This window comes from Psammomys obesus, unplaced genomic scaffold, assembly GCF_907164565.1.
Source record: "Psammomys obesus unplaced genomic scaffold, mPsaObe1.curated_primary_1811, whole genome shotgun sequence".
In the NCBI taxonomy this organism is placed as follows: Eukaryota; Metazoa; Chordata; class Mammalia; order Rodentia; family Muridae; genus Psammomys; species Psammomys obesus.
In genome coordinates this window covers 17,705,189-17,726,205 of record NW_026596149.1, presented here as the reverse complement: position 1 = coordinate 17,726,205, position 21,017 = coordinate 17,705,189, and the positions used below count along the sequence as shown (strand labels likewise).

The following is a 21,017-nucleotide window of genomic DNA, read 5'->3' as shown; positions in this document are numbered from 1 at the left end:
TTGACTTAAGCCTGTGTCTGAGCAATATTCTCTGATGACTACCCCACAACAGGTATTTTGAAAGTAATTGCTTCTGCCTACGTATTTCACTGTTGCTCACCAGAAGTTCTTCAAAGCCTAATGAAAAAGAAAAGTGCAAAATCCCATTCTAGGAACCAATCCCTGATCAATTAACTAAAAGGCTTGAAGTTGGTTTTCAATTTTTTACCTTTTGGGACATCTATCTCCAAATCATACCCTTGTTTCCTCCTCTAGGTTCCTCTGAGTAAGACTTTGGAGTCTACTAAAATAGCAATATATACTGGGTTCCGCCATATTGATTCTGCTTATGTGTACCAAAATGAAAAGGAGATAGGACAGGCTATTCGAAGCAAGATTGCAGATGGTGTTGTGAGGAGAGAAGACATATTTCTTACTACAAAGGTATTGTGTGCATAACAAGCTAATGTATGGATTAATAAAATATTATGTAAAATTTAAATTATATTATTGGCTTACTACCTACTGAAATGTGATTATTGGCATAACATTTTTTTCACAGATATTTCACATATAAGGCTTAGTTTAAATCACAGAAAAATATAGGCTTCTTACTCTCCACAAGTGTATGGCTTTCAAATCCTTTTCTTTTATTATCTCAGGAAAATGAAGGATAATTCAGTTTAATCTGTAAACTCAGAAATGACCTTCATCAGTTTTGAGTTTTCCTTAAACCTTGGGTAGCTTAGAACATCTTGAACATTTAAAATAGTGATATTTTTATTTTCTACTGAAAATAACAGAGTATCAGAGTTCATTAAACGTTAAATAATATTCATCCAATTAGTGAAAATTTGTGTCCAATGATCATTAAGTATCCATAGCACATTTCATATAATTTATATTAATAAACAAATGCTAACATTTCCACAAAATTGAGAGATGGGGTATTTATAGAAATATATCTTTGTAACATATGATTTGAACATCATGACCATGAAATTTACCCCTTTAGTGGTATCTTTCCCATATTAATTGGATTGACTATTAGTAACCAGTAATATTCTGAAGTTCACATATATAGATCAAATCAAATATCCCAACTGAAATACACAGTATGCCCTGTAGTTACTATCTTGTACGCATTACAAAACTTCTCAGCTCTGATTATTATTAAGATAATTTACACATTCTTTACCCCTATAGCTTTGGTGTACATTCCACCAACCAGAATTGGTTGACATTGGCTTAGAGAGATCACTGAAAAACCTTCAACTAGATTATGTTGGCCTCTTTCTTATTCATTACCCAATGTCAATTAAGGTATGCCATTTGCATCATGTAACCTAATTAACTTTGTCTATATAAATGATAAATGGTGCTGTGCTTCACTTATTTTGTGGTTGTTTCCTTTCCCATTTCCAATAGATTTCTGAGGCTATCGCAATGGGTGGGATGCATGTATTGGCTGAGATTTCTATAACAACTGCTTTTATTACAGCCATCAGAGGCAATACTTACAAAAGATGGAAATGGAAAAATATTCTTTGAGACAGTAGATCTCTGTGCTACATGGGAGGTGAGTACATAAAGGTGAGACCCCAGAGGAACCCAAAAGGGAGTGCCAGGCCATTCTTTCACTTTCGAGGATGGAGTATGCACCCTTGAGTCTAGAAAGCATGCTGGGTTCGCAGGTGTTTTCCTGAAGTACTGGGACAGAATGGACGACTGAGTGGAGAAAAATAGAAGCGAAGGCTGGAATGCAATTGAGAGAGAACTCTCTGAAGTATCACACAGGAGTGTGATTTAATAAAATCTGACCCTAAGTTCTCCCCTCCAACTCCTCCTCAGCCACTCTTTCATCCTAACTCTTCTTTAAGCCCACTGAGTCCACTTAGTACTATTGGCATGTGCAGTGCTGATGTAGTACAAGATGGCATGGTTCAGAAGCAGAACACAGTGAAAACTGACTCTCCCTCCTCTAGCAGCAATTACTGACAATAGTTCCTCAGCTAGGTGTAGGAGTCTAGAAGAACCATCTGATCCATGCTGAAATTTTAGATGGCTTTAAACTTGGATGGGCTATGTGCAGCTACGTCTACTATGAAATCATGTGTATAAATCCCTGAAATTTAAAAAAACAAAAAGAAACAAACAAAAACTTTCACAGCAGTCCTCCCTTACCTGTGAGTCTTTTAATCTTTCTACCCCCTACCTCTTTCCATGATGATCCCTGAGCCTTAGGGAAAAACATTTGATACAGACTTCTGATTTAGACATGAACAATCCAGTCTGTTATACTTGCACTTTGACCAATTGTGAGCTTGCACGAATTGCCATCTACTGCAAAAAAGAAGCTTTCTGATAAGGTTTGAGAACTCCACTAGGCCATAGAAATAAATCTAAATATTTAGGGGGTAGTTTAGGAGTGTATCCATTTAGCAGATAGAGGTAGGCTCTCCTTGAGGACTTATGACCTAGCCAGCCGAGATTTTGGCACAGGTAACAGTACCAGGTATAAATTGCATCTTGTGGAGTCATCCTTAAATACTATCCAAAAGTGGTTGTAACTCCAAGCGTAGTTGTGGCTGTATTATAACAATAAACATATCTTACCAGGCTGGTCACTATTGTAGCTGACAGAGTTTACCACTAAATGCGACTTCTGATTATTTCTATCCCTCATTAACGTGCACAGCACCTTCCAGCACTATAGAAGCTAACTAGCAGTGATAAAGCTTCCAGGTCACTACCAGATTTGTTTCTTCATGTCCTGTGAGTCAACTCCATGGTATCTGCAGCAACAATATCTTACCATCAAGTTAGGAAGGGTACCCAAGAGAAAGACAATAACTTTGAGAAAGAGAAAGACAAGTACTTTGGGGGCGGTGTGATACGCCAAAGACCAAAATTTTGATTTGAAGGAACAAACCAACACAACACCTGGCTTTTTGCTTGATAGTCTAGGAATATATCATCTTTATTCTATGGTATCTAGGAAGGGCACTCTCCACACTTTGGGGGTAACTCCATTTAAGCTTCCTTTATCTTCAGATATATATATCTGAAGCTTTTACAGATATGGAAGCTTTTACAGTAGTAGGTTTCCACTTGACTTTTTCATAAGACTGCAGAGATGGTTATTTCTCCCATCACTGTCTCCTCTACTCTGCTCTCCCATCCCTACATTACTTAACCCTTCTTCCTTCCTTATTCCCATTCTGCTTTCACCCAACCAGTGCTCTACGACTCTCCCTTAAAATCTACCCCTCCGGGGCCATTTTATGACCTCTACACATGCTCTAATTTAAATGAATATCTAATGATTCAAAGCTAGGATCCACATATAGAAGAAAACATGTAATATTCATCTTTCTTTTTTGAGGTGCCTTATTCAGAATAATTATTTCCAGCCCTAACTATTTACTAATAGCAGTGGAATTTTAGTATGAATTGCTAATTTCAGAATTTTATTTGTGTTACGTCTGAATAAAATTGTATTGTGTAAATGGACCTAATTTACCTTATCCTTTCATTCTTTGGTGGAGTCTAGGTGTTTTCACTTCCTTGAAATTGTGAGTAGAGCAGTCATGTAAACGGATGAGAAAGAATCTCGATAGGAAGGTATACTCCTAGTATATAGCTGCATATATAGTAGACATATTGCCAGCTTCATGAGGAGCCTCCAAAACTATTTCATTTCTATCTGTCCCAATTTCCACTTGTACCAATAGTGAATAAGTGTTCTATTTTCTCCATATCTATACCAGTATGTTCTCCTTGACTGAATTAAGATTAAATTTCAAAATTGCTTTAATTTGCATTTTGTTGGTAGCTGTGGATATTGAACATTCTAAAAGAGTATTTCTTAACCAATTATATTTCTTCTTTTGTTAACTACATTTTTCAGTTCTATAACACACTTTTAAATTGATGTTTTTTCTTTGAGTTTAATTTTTTAAATACTTTGTAGTACTTTGTGTTTAGCTTTTTAAAAAATCCATTGTTTATAGACAGTTCTTTTAACAGTTCCATTTTTCATTCATATTAATTGAATGCTTTTGTTAGGGTGTCTATTGCTGTGATAAAACACCATGGCCAAAAGCAACTTGAAAAAGAAAGGTTTGTTTCATCTTACAATTCCACATCACAATCACTAAGTGAAGCCAGGAGAACTAAAACAGTGCAGAAATAGTGGCAAGGACTGAAGGAGAAACCATGTGAGAATTCTGCTCACTGCCTGGCCTGCTTTCTTATACCACCCAGGAATTCCACAAGGAGAGCAACAGAACCAAAAAGTCCGAGCACAGGGGTCTTCCCTGAGACTGATACTCCAACCAAGGACCATGCATGCATGGAGATAACCTAAGACCCTTGCACAGACGTAGCTCATGGCAGTTCAATATCCAAGTGGGTTCCATTGTAAGAGGAACAGGGACTGATTGGCCTGCTCTTTAACTACCTCCCCCTGAGGAGGAAGCAGCATTACCAGGCTACAGAAGAAGACAATGCAGCCACTCCTGATGAGACCTAATTGATTAGGATCAGAAGGAAGGAAAAGAAGACCTCCCCTGTCAGTGACCTTGGGGAGAGGCATGCATGCAGAGAGTGGAGGAAGGGAGGTATTGGGACAGGAGGAGGGAGGGAACCACAGGGGGGATACAAAGTGAATAAAGTGTAATTAATAATGAATTTTTAAAAAAGAAATAAAGTTACTATAAACATATAAAAAGAAAGAACACTTTTTTCCTTATTGTTTGGCAAGACTTTTATTCTTGTTTATTTTTTATTGAAAATGGATTCTTCTGTCATATAATGCATTCTGACCACTGTTTTCCCTCTCTCCACACCTCCCAGCTCCCCCTCTTCTGCTTTAGATTCACCCCTTCCATTTTCTTTTCAGGAAAAAAAAATCTGGCCTGCAGAAGACACAGCCAAACAGAACAAAGCAAGATACTGTCAGACAAAAGCCCTCATATCGAGTCTGGAAAAGGCGACCAAGTGTGAAGAAAAGGGTTCCAAGAGCAGGCAAAAGAGTCAGAGATACCCCTGCTCCCACTGTTAGGAGTCCCACAAAAAAACATCAAGCTGAAAGCTATAACATATATGCAGTGGGCTTGGTGAGACCCATGCTGGCCCCATGTTTGCCACTTCAGTCTCTGTGAACCCTGCTTCCTTGATTTTGTGGGCTTATCTGATTTGATTCTCATGGTGTCCGCCATCCTCTCTCACTCCTACAATCTTTCTTTTCTCTCTTCTTCAGAGTTCACCAATCTCCAAGGAGAGGAACTAAACGGAGATCTCTAATTTAAACTCTCTTCCCACATATGTCTGGCTGTGCTTCTCTGCACCCACACCCATGTGCTTTTGGAGGAAACCTTTCTGATAATGGCTGGACAAAGCACTGATTTATGAGTGTAGCAGATTATCATTAGGAATCATTTCATTGATTTTCGGGGTGGGGTGGGGTCAGGACAGTAGTGTTTGTATTCTACCCCAGGTATCTAGGCATCCAGGCTCCAATTACTGGGCATCCAGGCAGACTAGCACATGGGCTCCCTCTTGTGGCATGGGCCTCCAGTTGAACCGGACTCCCACAAGTTCATTGCCCCAGCACATCTTGCAGAATTACCAATACCAGAATAATGACACCCAAATGAAAAGGGTGTTTATGAAATTCTAGTCAAAGAATTAAAAGTAACTCAATCACATAAAAAAAGCTCAAAGAAGAGCTTTGGGGGTCCTGTGGAGGAAAGCTGGAAGGACCTGGATGGAACACAAACCTCAAAGAACACCAACAGAGACAACTAACACAGACCCATGGGGTTTACAGAGACTGAGAAATCAACTAAGGAAAATGCATGGTCTCAACTTAGGGCCCCTGGACATAGGTGGCCAATGGGTGGCTTTGTCTTCATGTGGGGTGCCTGGCAAGTGGAGGGGGAGCTGTTTCCAACATGGACTCAGTTGCCTGATTTTGATCACTTCTCCCTGGCAAGGCTACCTTGCCTGGTGGATGAGGACATGCTCAGTCCTGATGTGACTTGATATTCTGGAGAGGTTGATAAGGGAGGGAGGAGTGCTCCCCTTCTCAGGATGGGAAGGGAGAGAAGAAGGAGGGAATGGGAAAAGACTTGGAGGAGAGGAGGGAGGAGATTCCCTTGGGATGTAAAGAATTTTTTTTAAAGAACAACAAAAAAAGTTCAAAGGAAAGCTTCACTAATATAATAGAAAATAAAGGAGACATATCAATTGGTGAAAAATAAATCGGAAGAATTACACATTTAGTTAAAGACAATGATAGATTTTTATAAGAAAACATGAAGGGCTCCTGTAAGATCTCTGAAATATCATTTTAAAATATTGCATAGAAGGTAGAACACCTATCAAAGACAAAGAATATATTTTCAATAAAATCATAAAAAAAAAAACATCCGAAATCAATAAAAAAGGGAGATCCAGTCAGGTTCAAATGCTAACAGAATGCAAAATAGGCAAGATCAGGAACAAATACCTCATGGTGTATCAAAATTGAAACATTAAGTATATAGAAAAAAATTGTCTTGAGAGATGCCTGTGTGAAACACCAAGTACCATATGAAAACAGGTAAATTAAAGCAACAGGCAATTATTTAACAAAAACTTTAAAGGTAGTGGAGCTTGGAATTATATGTATTTCAAATTCTGAAGGACCACAGCATTGAAGCTAGACTAATATACCCAGAAAAACTACTTGTCTGGGTTGAAGGAGAAAAACTATTTCATGATGAAAAAAAAAAAAAAAAAGAATGAATCTATGTTCACTAAGCCACAGCTACGGAGAGGTACTAGAAATATTTCTTGCACTGAAGATGTTGGGAGCCAGGCTGAGCTAAAGCTCTCTCTGAGGACCTGCAGTGTAGTAAAGGAACATAGTTGCTTGTATTAAACCAGGAGCATGACTGGCAAAGCAAGTAATAATCTGGAACCAGGGCTTAACAAGATCTGCAGCATCATTCTGAGAACTCAGCTCTTCTCACTGAAAAGGGCTCTGGTGATCAATCCCAAGGTCTCATGTGCGTGGTGTGTTGTGTACTTGAGATACTCTGTTGATTTTCCTGATGACTTTGTTCTATTATATGATAGTTTTCTGCTGATTCTATCCCATTTTCACCCGGAAAAACTATGTATGTTACTGTACCTCTTCATAAGCTTATTTGCCATGATACACAGCTCATGCAAGATGTCCTGACCCCAACTTTTTTATTTCCTTTCTCCTGGTCCTGTCAATTATGGTACTGTCACTGAAGAACAGAGTAGGAAATTGTGTCAGAAAACAGTAACTGATCAATTATTACTCTATTCTTAACCCTCTATTCACATACATTTTATATGTGACATTGATATATTCATATCTAATCTGGCTAGAGCAATAGGAGAGCAGAAGGAGAGAAGGGACCTACAAATTGAAAATAAAGAAGTCAAAGTATCATTATTTGCAGAAGATATGACATTATATACAAGTGATCCTAACATTTTCACCAGGGAACTTCTACAGCTAAACACTTTCATAAAAGTAGCTGGATTCAAAAAAAGACTGACAATATCAATAGCCCACCTATATGCTAATGACAAATAGAAAGAAATGAAAAGAACCTTTCACAATAGTATTTAATGATATAAAATAAGAGTTATCTTAGGGTAACTCTACCCAAATAAGTGAAAGACTTATGTGATAAAATCATGAAACAGTAAGATTAACATAGTAAAACATGGCCATCCTACTAAAAAAAACCTACAGTTTCAAAGCAATTTCCATCAAAATTCCAACACAACTCTTCTAAGATCTTGAAAGGACTATTCTTAGATTCATATGGGGGAAAACAAAACAAAACAAAACAACAACAACAAAAAAAAAAAACAGGATAGCTATAACAATTCTGAACAGTGTAAGAACTACTAGAGTTATCACCATTTCTCATTTCAAGCTGTATTACAAAGTTACAGTAAAAACAAAATCCATGGAATTAGCATAAAAACAGATGCATTGATCAACGGACTCAAATTGAAGACACAGAAATATATCTACACACCTATAGATCTCTTTTCATAAAGAAGCTAGAATAAATGCTGGAAAATGACAACATCTTCAAAAAATAGTGCTGGTGTAACTGAATGTCTGCATGTAGTGAATGCATATAGATTCATACTTATCACCCTGCATAAAACAAGTCCAAAATGGATCAAAGACCTCAACACAAAACAAGGTACACTGAACCTAATGGAAGAGAAAGTGGAGAATAACCTTGAACTCATTGGCACAACAGAAAACATTCTGAACAGAATTCCATTAGCAAAGGCACTAAGATCAACAATTAATAAATGGGAACTCAGGAAATTAAAAGGTTTCTTAAGGCAATGGACAACATCAATCAGTCAAAATGCCACCTACAGAATGGGAAGTAATATTTTACCAACTGTACATCTGAGAAAGAACTAATATCTAAGATAGATAGATAGATAGGTAGATACTTCAAGAAACTATATATCAAAAATAATAATCCCATCTAAAATAGAGTACAGATCTAACCAAGAATTCTCAATAAAGAAAACTCAAAGGGCTAAGAAACAAAGAAATGTTCAGTCCTGAACCATCATATAAATTCAAATCAAAACTTCTTGGGATTCCATCTCACACATATCAGAATGGCTAACTAAGATCAATAGCACAAGTAACGGCTCATGTTGGCAAGGATGTGGAGCAAGGGGAACATTCTTCTAATGTCTGTGTGAGTACAAACTTTTACAGCCACTATAGAAATCAGTATGGTGGTTCCTCAGGAAGATGAAATCAATCTAACTCAAGATCCAGGTTGAAGAAACTGTAATTAATATTAAAAAATAAAAATTTAATTAAAAAAGATTCAGCTTGAGGCATATACCCAAATAACACTTCATTCTACCACAAGAAAAATTCTTCACCATATTTGTTGCTACTCTATTAATAATATCCAGAAATTAGAAAAAACCAAATGTCCCTCAACGAAAGGCTGGATTAAGAAAATGTGGTATCTCTGGGAATCAACCTGGTGCTATCTCAGATAACTAGGAATAGTGTTTCCTCAAGATCCAGCTATACCACTACTCAGCATATATCCAAAATATGCTTAAGTACACAACAAGGATATTTCTTCAACCATGTTCTTAGCAGCTTTATTCATAATAGCCAATAGCATTTGGAAACAACCCAAATGCATCCCAACTGAGAAATGGATACAGAAATTGTGGTACATCTACACAATGGAATATTACTTAGCAATAAAAAACAAGGAAATCATGAAATTTGCAGGTAAGTGGCGGGAAATGGAAAAGATCATCCTGAGTGAGGTATGCCAGAAGCAGAAAGACACACAGGATGTATACTCACTCATAAGTGCATATTAGAAATATAATATTGGATAAACATACTAAAATTTGTACATTTAAAGAAACTAATCAAGAAGGAGGACTCTAGCTAAGATGCTCAATCCCCATTCAGAAAGGCAAAGAGGATGGACATCAGAAGAGGGAGAAAACAGGGAACAAGACAAGCACCTACCACAGAGGGCCTCTGAAAGGCTCTGTCCTTCAGGGTATCAAAGCAGATTCTGAGAGTTATAACCAAACTTTGGGCAGAGTGCACTGAATCTTATGAAAGAAGGGATAAATACTAAGACTTGGAGAGGACAGGAGCTCCAGATGGAGCGCAACAGTACCAAAAAATCTGGGACCAGCGGTCTTTTCTGAGACTGATACTTCAGCCAAGGACCACTCATGGAGATAATCTAGAACCCCTACACAGATGTAGCCCATGGCAGTTCAATGTCCAAGCGGGTTCCATAGTAATGGAAACAAGGACTGTCTCTGACATGAACTGATTGGCCTACTCTTTGATCACCTCCCTCTGAGGGGGGAGCAGCCTTACCAGGCCACAGAGAAAGACAATGCAGCCACTCTTGATGAGACCTGATAGACTAGGATCAGAAGGAAGAGAGGAAGACCTCCCCTATCAGTGGACTGGGGGAAGGGCATGGGATGAGAAAGGAGAGGGAGGGATTGGGAGAGGAGGGGGAGGAACTACAGGGGAGGGATAAAAAGTGAAAAAATTGTAATTAATAAAAATAAATTAAAAAAGAAAATGTGGTATATTTACACAATGAAGTATTACGGGGATCTTTAAAAAAATAACATCATGAAATTTGCAAGCAAATAGATGCACTAGAAAAGAAAAACCTTTCTGGTGTGGTATCCCAAACACAGAAAAATAAACATGGTGTGTATTTGCTTATTTGTATATATTAGCCACAAATAAATGATAACCAAACTATAATCTGTAGACATTAAGGAACCAAGTATAAAGGAAAAGACTAGGTGGAGCACATGGATCTCTCTGGGACAGAATAATAGATAGGTTTTATTGCTGGAGTGGGAACAAGGGGAATGGGAATGGGAAGATGTGGCAGGAGGAAAAAGAGATGGTGAATACAGAGGAAATATGCTGCAAGGCAACTAGACTTGAGGAGCATTTGTGGGTGTGATATGGAAACAGCACTGTGGAAACTTCCTAACATATATGAAGGTGGTCCTAATGAAGTCTCCTAATAATGGAGGAAAGGGAGTCCCAATCTCTTGTCACCAAACGAAGCTTCCAGTAACCAGGACTGAATTACATATAATTGAGGTACTGGCAAAAGGAGAAAGTTTAAAGAGGAAGGAAATTTTGAAAAAAAAAAAAAAGAAGAAAGAAAAAGGAACAGTATGATATTCAAAAGGCTATCAAATGTGTAATCATGGTCTATTTTCCATATTTTGGTAACAGATATTCCAATCATTTTTCTCAAGAGCAAATAAAATCAAAGTTTACTCAGGAATTGCCACTGCTCAACTCAGGTGTATAGCTCTGAGTAGTAGCCAGAAGCTGGAAACAGCCCAGATTCCCTCAACTGAAGAATGGATGCAGAAACTGTGGTACATCTATACAATGGAGTATTACTCAGCAATGAAAAATAAGGAAATCATGAAATTTGCAGGTAAATGGTGAGACCTGGAAAGGATCATCCTGAGTGAGTTGTCCCAGAAGCAAAAAGACACACATGGTATATACTCACTCATATAAACATACAACATAGAATAAACCCACTAAAATCTGTACATCTAAATAAACTAAGCAAAAGAGAGGACCCTAACTAAAATGCTCAATCCCCATCCTGAAAGGCAAAGAGGATGGACATCAGAAGAAGAAGAAAACAGGAAACAACCTAGGAACCCGCTACAGATGGCCTCTGAAAGCCAGAAGAAGAAAACAGGAAACAACCTAGGAACCTGCTACAGAGGGCCTCTGACAGCCTCTGCAGTGCAGACTGTCAAAGCAGATGCTGAGCCTGATGGCCAACTGATGGGCAGAGTGAATGGAATTCTATGTAAAAAGTGGGAAGTAGTAAGAGCTGGAGGGGACAGGAACTCCACAAGGAGAGCAACAGAACAAGATAATTTGAACACAGGGAACTTCCCAGAGACTCATACTCCAACCAAGGACTATCCGTGGAGATAACCTAGAACCCTGACAATGCAGCCACTTCTGATGAGAACTGATAAACTAAGATCAGAAAGAAGGAGAGGAGGACTTCCCCTATTAATGGACTTGGGGGGGCATGCATGCAGAAAGGGGGGGAGGGTGGAACCAGGAGGGGAGGAAGGAGGGGCTTATGGGGTAATACAAAATGAATAAAGTATAATTAATAATAATAATAATAATAATAATAAAATCAAAGTTTATTTCCATGTACTTTCTATAATTTACAAAGATTCTATGGCAAATATTTCTAAGATAAACAAAATGGCACCATAAACCAAAGGTGTTGCCCTGGTTTCAGCAGTTTTCTATGAGGCTAAGGTGCATCCACAGCTGAGAGGAGAGGGTAAATCATTTTAGAGATGATAAACTATACTTTGCTCTGATACATCTTCAAAGCACAGGACCAATAAGATGAGTTTTTGTAACTTTCAGGACAAGTACTCTGCTTTGAAGCAAGAAATTGGCTAACCTATAGACCAAGATCATACTGGGCATGTTTGGCAAGGCTGGGGAAAAAAACACAGTAAGATTACCTACCAACTGAAATCTCATTGATCCTGTTTGGCTATTTATTTTGTTGCTGTAAACAGTTGACTGTTTCTAAGTTTCTGGAAAATGTCAATTAACTAATCTCAAGTAGATCATTGATATTTCCATAAGAGAATGTAGAACTTCATAGCCCCACACCACAAATAATAACAATAATAAAATTGGGTGTTTTGTTGCTGTTTTCATTTACTTGAAGTTGTACTTTATTGTTATGAAAATAAAATGATGCTCTGGGGTCTGTGAAATATACACAGGCTCTTTTGAGTAAGATCATACCTTACCTATATCATCAAACATGGAGAAATGAACCTGGTTCCCAAGTAGAAGCTTCAGACCTACTGACTAGCATTTATAGTGCTAGAAAGCACTTTTTATGCTACCAGAGGAGAAAAGCAGTCATCATTATCACACATCTACAAACCCTGCAAACTACGACAGTGACCTGCATGCAAAATATACTGGTGGAATAGTGGGACAAATGTTATGAAAGTAGCCAGCCATGCTTTATTAGATTTAAGAGCTACTCCATAAGATGCAACCCATACCTGACACTGTTAATACGGCCAAGAATCTGAGACTAGCTAAGTCATGAATTTCAAGGGGAATCCTACTATTACTCTGTTAAAGGAACATAGCAACAGAATGACTCCTAATGACCTAGTGCTGTAACCAAGATCAGTACCTTGCCCAACCCTCCTGTCACCTCAGGAGCCAACACTAAATCAGGACTGAAGCCTCACTCCCCGTTTCTAGGACTCTCAAGTTTCTAGATGCTGTGTGGAAACCCTAACGCTGTAGGCTTTCCAAGAATGCCTCCCTTTCTAGACTGAGAAGCATGACCACATGTTCTAATATGTTTCTTTCTGGCTGGCAGGCCAGATGATCACTCTCATAAATCCCTGCTAACCTCAGCTTCACTAGAACGGAAGTTCTCCCCCCACTGTAACCACTTTTTATAACCTCATTTTATACACACTGCCCCCAGGCTTCCACAGAAGTTAATTTTTGGTCTTAAGGTTTTGAAAGGAAACAAACCAGGCAAGAAACACCGACATTACTAAAGAAAGACCTTTATAGCAAACATTAACATTATTTTTAAAATGCTGAAGACGTAATGCTTTTTATTCCAGACTGATGGACACAGCTCTGGCTGAAAGGTTGGCTGTTAAGCAGCTCAGATTGAGCAGAAGTGACACACTTTAATCACCAGCATCTAGAATGTTGCCCACATCACTATCCATGTAGAGGGACTTTGAGACTTTGTGTAGACATCATGACACAGGCCTCCACATTAAAATTCTTCAGAAAAGGGGTATTCTGGGTGATCCTTACCACTGAAAGAGAAAAGAAAAATGTAAAACATTAACTCTTGATCTATTTCAATGGTAGCAAAGGCAGAAATCTATGATGTTATCGTCAGACTTGCCCTTTTAGTTTTCCTGGTGTATTGAAGCATCTGCTACTTTCATTTTCACAAACTTGCCTGTGAAGGAAATGTTTTTAAAACTATATAACTGAATTGTTCAAATTAAATTCCCTTGCCCAGAGCAGAATAACACATTCACAAAATTCTCCTTTCAACATCTACAGTCAGTCTGCCAAAGCAGGAAATATCATTTCAGTCTCTCAATAAAAGCAGAAAATGAATATCATGTTAACAAGAGTCTAAACATTAATCATCACAAAATGTGGATGATACAGTTCATAAGGTACTAATTTCCTTTCCATCTAACTAATTCATTCACTTTTGTACACTGCTATCACAGACAACATATTGTGTTCCATTCAGATAAAGAATGTCATTAATAAGTTAGACTTCTATGTCTAGGGAGCAAGCTTATCATATAATTTGTAGTTCTTTACACTTTAGCACTATTACAAAGTATAAATTGACAGAAGTCATTACTTACTAAAATGTTTAATAAGTAGCAAGAATTGTCTGCTACCCTCTGACCTGCATTATGTACCACCTTTATCCTTCATTTTCTTCTATTAATAATAAAACCTCTACTAGTAATGATAATATACATTCCAGTCTTTTCAAACTGTCTACCACTTTAAAAAGTTATTATATTTACTTCTTTTGACAATTATAATTTCTACAAGTAAAAGGGATTATGTATTCTTTGCTTCTCTTTCCTTGAAAGATGTATCAAATATCAGATTACATAATAACGTAGAGCAAGAAGAAAGAGTATAGAATTTTAATGACTATCAGTGTCATTGGTGATGAAGCTTTTTTCCCACAAATATGCTTTTCTTGGCTTTAAATCTCTTCCTTCATAAACTTTGCCTTCACTATTGAGATATTCATAACTCAGAAAAGGGAAAAAAACAATTGTTAAAATTACTGTCTTCATGGCAACCTTCAAAAACTCATATAAAGTGTCTGATTTCTGAATAAGTATTCGCTGAAAAGGGAAAAACATAAACTAAAAACATGTGACATGTTTATAAGAGTTACTTACAATGGAGCAGGTGCATATCTAAAATTTCTGTTCAGGCGATCTAGAATTTTCATATCCTCTGAAGAGAGCTCAAATTCAAACACCTATTGAACAATTAGAAACATTTTAAGACCCTCCCCATTTGCCAATCTTTAAAACCCAAATAAAATACATTTTATTCTGAAAAGGTATTTTTTAATATAAAAAAGCTTCTGAAAGTTATGAAAAACATCAAGCAAGAAACTCAAGTGGTCAACAAGTGTCAGATGAAAGTTAAAGGAAATCACTTGTGAGATATGTTGAAGAAGCACAATATAGACAAAGGAAGCTGCAGAAGATACAGAGCTGATTTATTCGAAGAGAGAGTGATAGTTGCTAAACAATCTGAGGTAAATTTCTGAACCATATGATTCAAATATTTATATGAATACAATTCACTTTTTATATCCCACTGACAAACTGTTACAATATTAACAATGTTGATATTAACATTGTTTATTAACAATGTTCTTTGCAACACAATTTAAAGAAAGAATTATTCGAGTATTATTTTTTAATCATTTCCAATAAATAAGGGATTTGACTTAAAAAAAGGAATTTCACTGGCTAGTACTGGTATACTTTACATAGACTTACTAATCTCTAAAAAAAATTATCACAAATAGATCATCTATCCTTGTTTTTTTCCTCAAAATTAAGATAAATAAATGGCAGGGAGGAAAGTAGGAAGAGAGGGGAGAGGGACAAGGGACAAAAGGAGGGAGGGAGAAAAGAAAGAAGGGAAGGAAGAATAAAGAGAGAAGAAAAAGCTTAAAATATCAACAATCCATTCTAGTAAAAAGCACTGAGTGAACTTTTCTTTTATATTTAAGACCTATCAAAAGAACAAAGAATACATAATTAAGAGATGATAAACAATCCAGGCACAGTGGCACATGCAAAGCCTACATAGAGAAACTTTGTCTTAAAAACCAGAGAGAGATAATAAATAGAACCACTTCTGTATCAATAAACCTAACAGAACATATGCAAATGTTGTAATAGAAAACATGTTATTAAGATATATTTTAAAACCACCTAAAATTGAAAAGTCCTATTATAGTTACATATTAAAAATTCTATTAACCGTGTGGGTCTTTCTGCTTCTGGGACAGCTCACTCAGGATGATCCTTTCCAGTTCCCACCATTTACCTGAAAATTTCAGGATTTCCTTGTTTTTTATTGCTGAGTAATACTCCATTGTGTAGATGTACCACAATTTCTGTATCCATTCCTCAACTGAGGGACATCTGGGTTGTTTCCAGCTTCTGGTTATTACAAATAAAGCTGCTACAAACATGGTTGAGAAAGTGTCCTTACTGTGTATTTGATCCTCTTTCGGATATATGCCTAGCAGTGGTATGGTTGGATCTTGAAGAAATGCTATTCCTAGTTGTCTGAGAAAGTACCAGATTGCTTTCCAGAGTGGTTGTACACGTTTACATTCCCACCAGCAGTGGAGGAGAGTTCCCCTTTCTCGACAACCTCTCCAGCATGTATTGTCACTTGAGTTTTTAATCTTGGCCATTCTGCTGAGTGGAAGGTGAAATCTCAGGGTCGTTTTGATTTGTATTTCCCTGATGGCTAATGAGGTTGAGCATTTCTTTAAGTGTTTCTCTGCCATGGTATATACTCACTCATATAGACATATAATATTGGATAAACCTACTAAAATCTGTACACCCAAAGAAACTAATCAAGAGGGAGGACCCTGACTGAAATGCTCAATCCCCATCCTGAATGCAAAGAGGGTGGACATCAGAAGAAGAAGAAAATAGGAAACAAGTTGGGAACCTGCCACAGAGGGCCTCTGAAAGGCTCTGCCCTGCAGACTATCTAAGCAGATGCTGAGACTTAGGACTAACTGTTGGGCAGAGTGCATGGAATCTTATGAAAGAAGAGGGAAAATAGTAAGATCTGGAGAGGACAGGAACTCCACAAGGAGAGCAACAGAACCAGAAAATTTGAACACAGGGGTCTTTCCAGAGACTCATACTCCAACCAAATACCATGCATGGAGATAAACTAGGACCCCTGCACAGATGTAGCCCATGACAGTTCAGTGTCCAAGTGGGTTACACAGTAATGGGAAGAGGGATTGTCTCTTAGATAAACTGATTGGCCTACTCTTTGATCACCTTCCTCTGAGGGGGCAGCAGCCTTACCAAGCCATAGAAGATGACAATGCAGCCACTCCTGATGAGATCTAATAGACTAGGATCAGAAGGAAGGAGATGGGTTCTTCCCCTATTAGTGGACTTGGGGAGGGGCATGTGTGAAAGAAGGCAGAGGGAAGGTGGGATTAGGAGGGGTGGAGGGAGGGGTTTATTAGGGGGATACAAAGTGAATAAAGTATAATCAATTAAAAAAAGAAAAAAGGGGAAACTAGTTAATTAAATTGTAAATTAAAAGAAAAGAGTGACAGGGAAAAAAATCCTAATATTTTATAACTTCAGTTCTTTCTCAACTGATGAATAAGTAGTTAGTACTACCTAAAGCCTTAGATATCTAATCACTAAAAGATGTAATCAAGGTAACAATAATAAATGATGAAATGTATGCATGTAAATATACATATATATATATACATACATACAATTATCTTCCCAGAGAATCATGTTTTTATTTTTTTAATTAAAATACAGTTATATCATTTCCCCCTCTGTTTTCCTTTCTAGAACTCTCATGTCTTTCTCTGCTACTTTCTCTCATATTTATGTCTCTTTTGTGCAGTTATTACTACACACACACACACACACACACACACACACACACACACACATAAACAGAGCCTGGTGAATCTGTGTAGTGGTGCTTGCATGTACATGGTTTCAAGGTTGACTAGTTGGTACTGGATTAACAATTAAGGAGCCCATCCTAACGAAGACTAATTCTTTTGCTCTTAGATTCTTAGAATTCTCTAATTTCCTGCAGCTCTTTATATAAGTATGCTCCCTTATGAGAGTTTTGCTTTACATATGGGAGTGCCCATTGCTTCTGTCCTTATGCAGGTCTTGTGTAAACAGCCATATTCTTGAGGTAATTTGTCATATTTTTAAGTAGGAATGAAAGACCCCAGCCTCACCCTAAGTTAAACATAGCTAACGCCATTTTGTGGGACACCACTGTTTTGTAAAACTCTGAAGGCTAATGAGAAACTGAAAAATTACTGAGAAACCCAGCTGTGTCACCCACTTGGGATATCTGTGGTCAGGCTGCCCCTGTTGAGCTAAAAACAACTTGTTGTGACTACCCTCATGAGATATCTGTGAGACTGTTCCAGTTAAGATAAGGGTCCTAAGGAAAACAACAGATGGCGGGCCACGTCAAGGGGTCATCATGACCCTTTTGACCACCCAGTTCCTGGAATCTTGGTGTCCCTGCCAAACTTTGACGCAAACCGTGGTCTCATGTAAACGTACCAATCAGCCCCCTGTAACCATGCTTCTCGCTTCTGTACCCACGCTTCTGCTCTAAAACCCTTTAAAAACCCCAGCTTTCCACCCAGGGGGTGTGCAAAGTCATCCAAATGACTTGGACTGATGAAAATTCGGACAGAGGACAGTTAAAATTAAAACTAGTTCTCGGCCCCGGAGTGCACACGGCTTCATGACAGGACGCCAAGCAGTGTGCACTCCCTCCCGAAGGAGCCGAGGAGGATCGGGTGGCTGGGGAGACGTGTGGAGCTGGGGCTGGAGCTTGGACAGGCGGTGCTCAGGCACTTAAAGGTCTGTGAAATAACAATACACACCCAGCAGGACACAGGCTCTGCAGCCCCGAGACGAAGGGGTGGAAGGTCGCCCCGCGCTCGGAGGGGAGGTGGGGCGGCGTGGCTGGACGCCCCGGGAGCTGCCTGAAGCCCAAATGCGGCCAGGGAGTGTTCAGGAGAGGCCCGGCCAAGAAACAGGTTCATGAGCGGGGGAGGTAAGCTAGAGTAAAGCTCACAGGGAGCCAAGGAAACAGGCAAGGCTCGTGGGCTTGCTAGGTAGAAGTCCTTATACAAGGCTAGGCGGGGATTGACACCTAAGCTGCTCCACGACAGGAGCATCCTCTCCTCTAGTGCCTAATCTAGTGCTACATCCTCTCCTCTAGTGCCTAATCTGATGATGTCTTCCTCATGCTGGAAGCTCAAAAAGTATCTGGGCAGTGACACATGCCTATAATACTAGTACTTGGGAGGCAGAGAAAGATGGATCTCTGAGTTCAAGGTTAGCCTCACTCTAAAGAATGAGTTCCAAGACAGACATAGCTACACAGAGAAACCCTGTCTCAAAACAAGTAGCTCCAAAAGTGTGTGTTGAACAAGTGACTAACCATCTCACTTTCCCTCCTTTTGGTGTAGCAGTGCATAGCCCAGAGCCATGTGACACAGAGAGGTGGTTGTCAGACTCTGTGATCTGTCCTTACTTTGTTCTCTCCCTCAGCTGAGCTTCCCCCAGGCTATTCCTGATGTCTTTCCCAATTCCCCAGCTCCAACAAGCTGGCATGCTTCCTGCAGCTCACAGGGGACTTCCCTGGGGCCTTGTAGTGTTCCTAGACTTTGAAGTGTTCCTCCCACCTTAGGGACCATGCACTAGTTGACACTAATTTGTATCAAGTGGTACTGTCTCAGGGCCACTCAGTTGAGAGCCATTTATTTCACACCTCTGCATTAAATGCCAGGTACTTAATATCAAGCACAATACAAAAGTGGATGAGACATAGGACTTCCTGACCTTCAGCAGTCTGGTGGGGAGACACATTATTATAGCATTAGGTAACAAGGATGATGGCTGATATCAATCATCGATTCAACAGAATCTAGAATTATGCAAATTTCCGGGTCTGACTGCAAGGGAGATTCTCAATTAGGTTAGTTGAAATGGGAAGATCCACCCACGCGGATGGCACTATTCCACAGGCTGGAGTGGAGGCTGCAAAAAAGAAAAGAGCAAGCTGAGCCTCAGAGTTTGTTTCTCTCTGCTTCCTGGTTACAGATCCTGTGTGACCAGCTGCTCCAGGTGTTTGCTGCCTTGACCTCCCTACCCTGACTGGCTGTACCTAACACTGTGGGTGAAGATAAAGCTTTCTTGAGTTGTGTTTGTGTACCTATTCTTTCTTTTTAAAAATTAATCTATTCATGCATTATAGCTAATATATTCTAGTCAAACTCATCAGCCCATGAAGCTGCATCTGTTAGGTATTTTATCACAACCATGAGAAAAGCAAGTTCTGCAAAGCTCAAAGATTTGCTACACAAAAGAAAAGGCAGACAGTGGGGAAGAATTCTTATCCAGCTGGAGAGAAAAGAGGACCAAAGAAGGCTTAACAGAGGAGATGATCTGAGTCAACGGTCTTACAAGCAGAGGGGGCAGTCTCAGCCCTCACATGGAACTGAAATGTGGTATTTTATAAACATGTCAGGATGTGCTGGTGTATTCAGTCAGAGGTATGTACTGGGTCCAGATCAGGGAAGGCTCTGGAGTCATGGTTGGAAGCTAACTGAGTAGCAGCAAAAGGTCACTGCAAGTTTTAGGCAGGGATTGGAGACAGAAGATACTGGATTTGAGGAAGACACACTTGGAAGCACACGGAGCCCATGAGGTATGATGAGGATCTGACAGGCATAGAAGGGAGGGTGGCGAAGACCAGTGATGGCTTAGGACCCTAGGGAAGCAGACAGGAAAATGGATGAGGTGCTACTTAAGGTGGAGCTATGTTGAAATGGAACTTCTAGTCACTAGAATGCAGTGGAAACTTGAGAGAAACAGACTGATTTTTTGGAGCCATTGGCTTGAAAGTGACTAAAACTGATGAAAGAGAAAGCCAACCCTCATGAGAGTTGGGAGCCATGGATAGACAATTTGGGAAGAGGAAGTAAGCAGTCTCTAGTGACCTATCCAGTGATTGTTATGTTCCCACTGCCTTCAGACAGGCCCTCATCTTGGATACCAAGCTCTAATACGTTTTGCCTGTATCGATTTCTTTACTCTTCTACAAAATCCCCAGAAGTAACTTGCTCATATTCCAACTGTTAGTCAATAAGTTGAGACAGGCATCCTGTGGGATGGAGTTCTAAGGAGCAGGGGTGAATGGTGGTTTACTTGAGCCTTGTGAGTCAGTTGCTAAATATTTCTTTCAATTCCTTCTGCCTAGTCTCACAGACAAAAAGGCAGCCACAGTGTTGACTGTTAACTACAAAGAGATATGACAAAATTTGAAAGAGGAAAAAAAAAATCACATCTAGATTTGAACAAGCTCTTCAGGAATTAATTTTGGATTCTCCTGGGAGCCCTGCAGAACTGAATGAATGTTGCTGAGAAATGTTTGCATCATGTCTATGAGCACACTTTGTTCTGGGAGTTGGACATGAGTGGGAGAGATGCTCATAATACACACAGACGTTCCAAGGAAGGGTATGCAAGCTTTG

At 39.0% G+C, this 21,017-nt stretch overlaps 2 protein-coding genes across 2 annotated transcripts in view; one reads left to right on the top strand and one right to left on the bottom strand.

The window, feature by feature from the left end:
- Positions 1–255: 255 nt before the first annotated feature.
- On the top strand, positions 256–1,711 carry LOC129666586 (aldo-keto reductase family 1 member C1-like; the record flags this gene model as incomplete). The annotated part of the gene is made up of 3 exons (XM_055593751.1): positions 256–423; positions 1,186–1,302; positions 1,481–1,711. Coding segments are annotated over 3 exons (375 nt in total), but the record flags the coding sequence as incomplete, so codon positions are not given.
- An 11,464-nt stretch (positions 1,712–13,175) lies between these two features.
- LOC129666644 (3-alpha-hydroxysteroid dehydrogenase) overlaps positions 13,176–21,017 on the bottom strand; it is a 62,553-nt gene continuing 54,711 nt past the window's right edge. Inside the window, exons 8-9 of the mRNA XM_055593861.1 lie at positions 14,590–14,672; positions 13,176–13,455 (exon numbers count right to left, since the gene is read on the bottom strand). Of these exons, the coding sequence (XP_055449836.1) occupies positions 13,413–13,455; positions 14,590–14,672 (126 nt within the window). The 3' untranslated portion in view covers positions 13,176–13,412. The remainder of the gene's footprint in view (positions 13,456–14,589; positions 14,673–21,017) is intronic.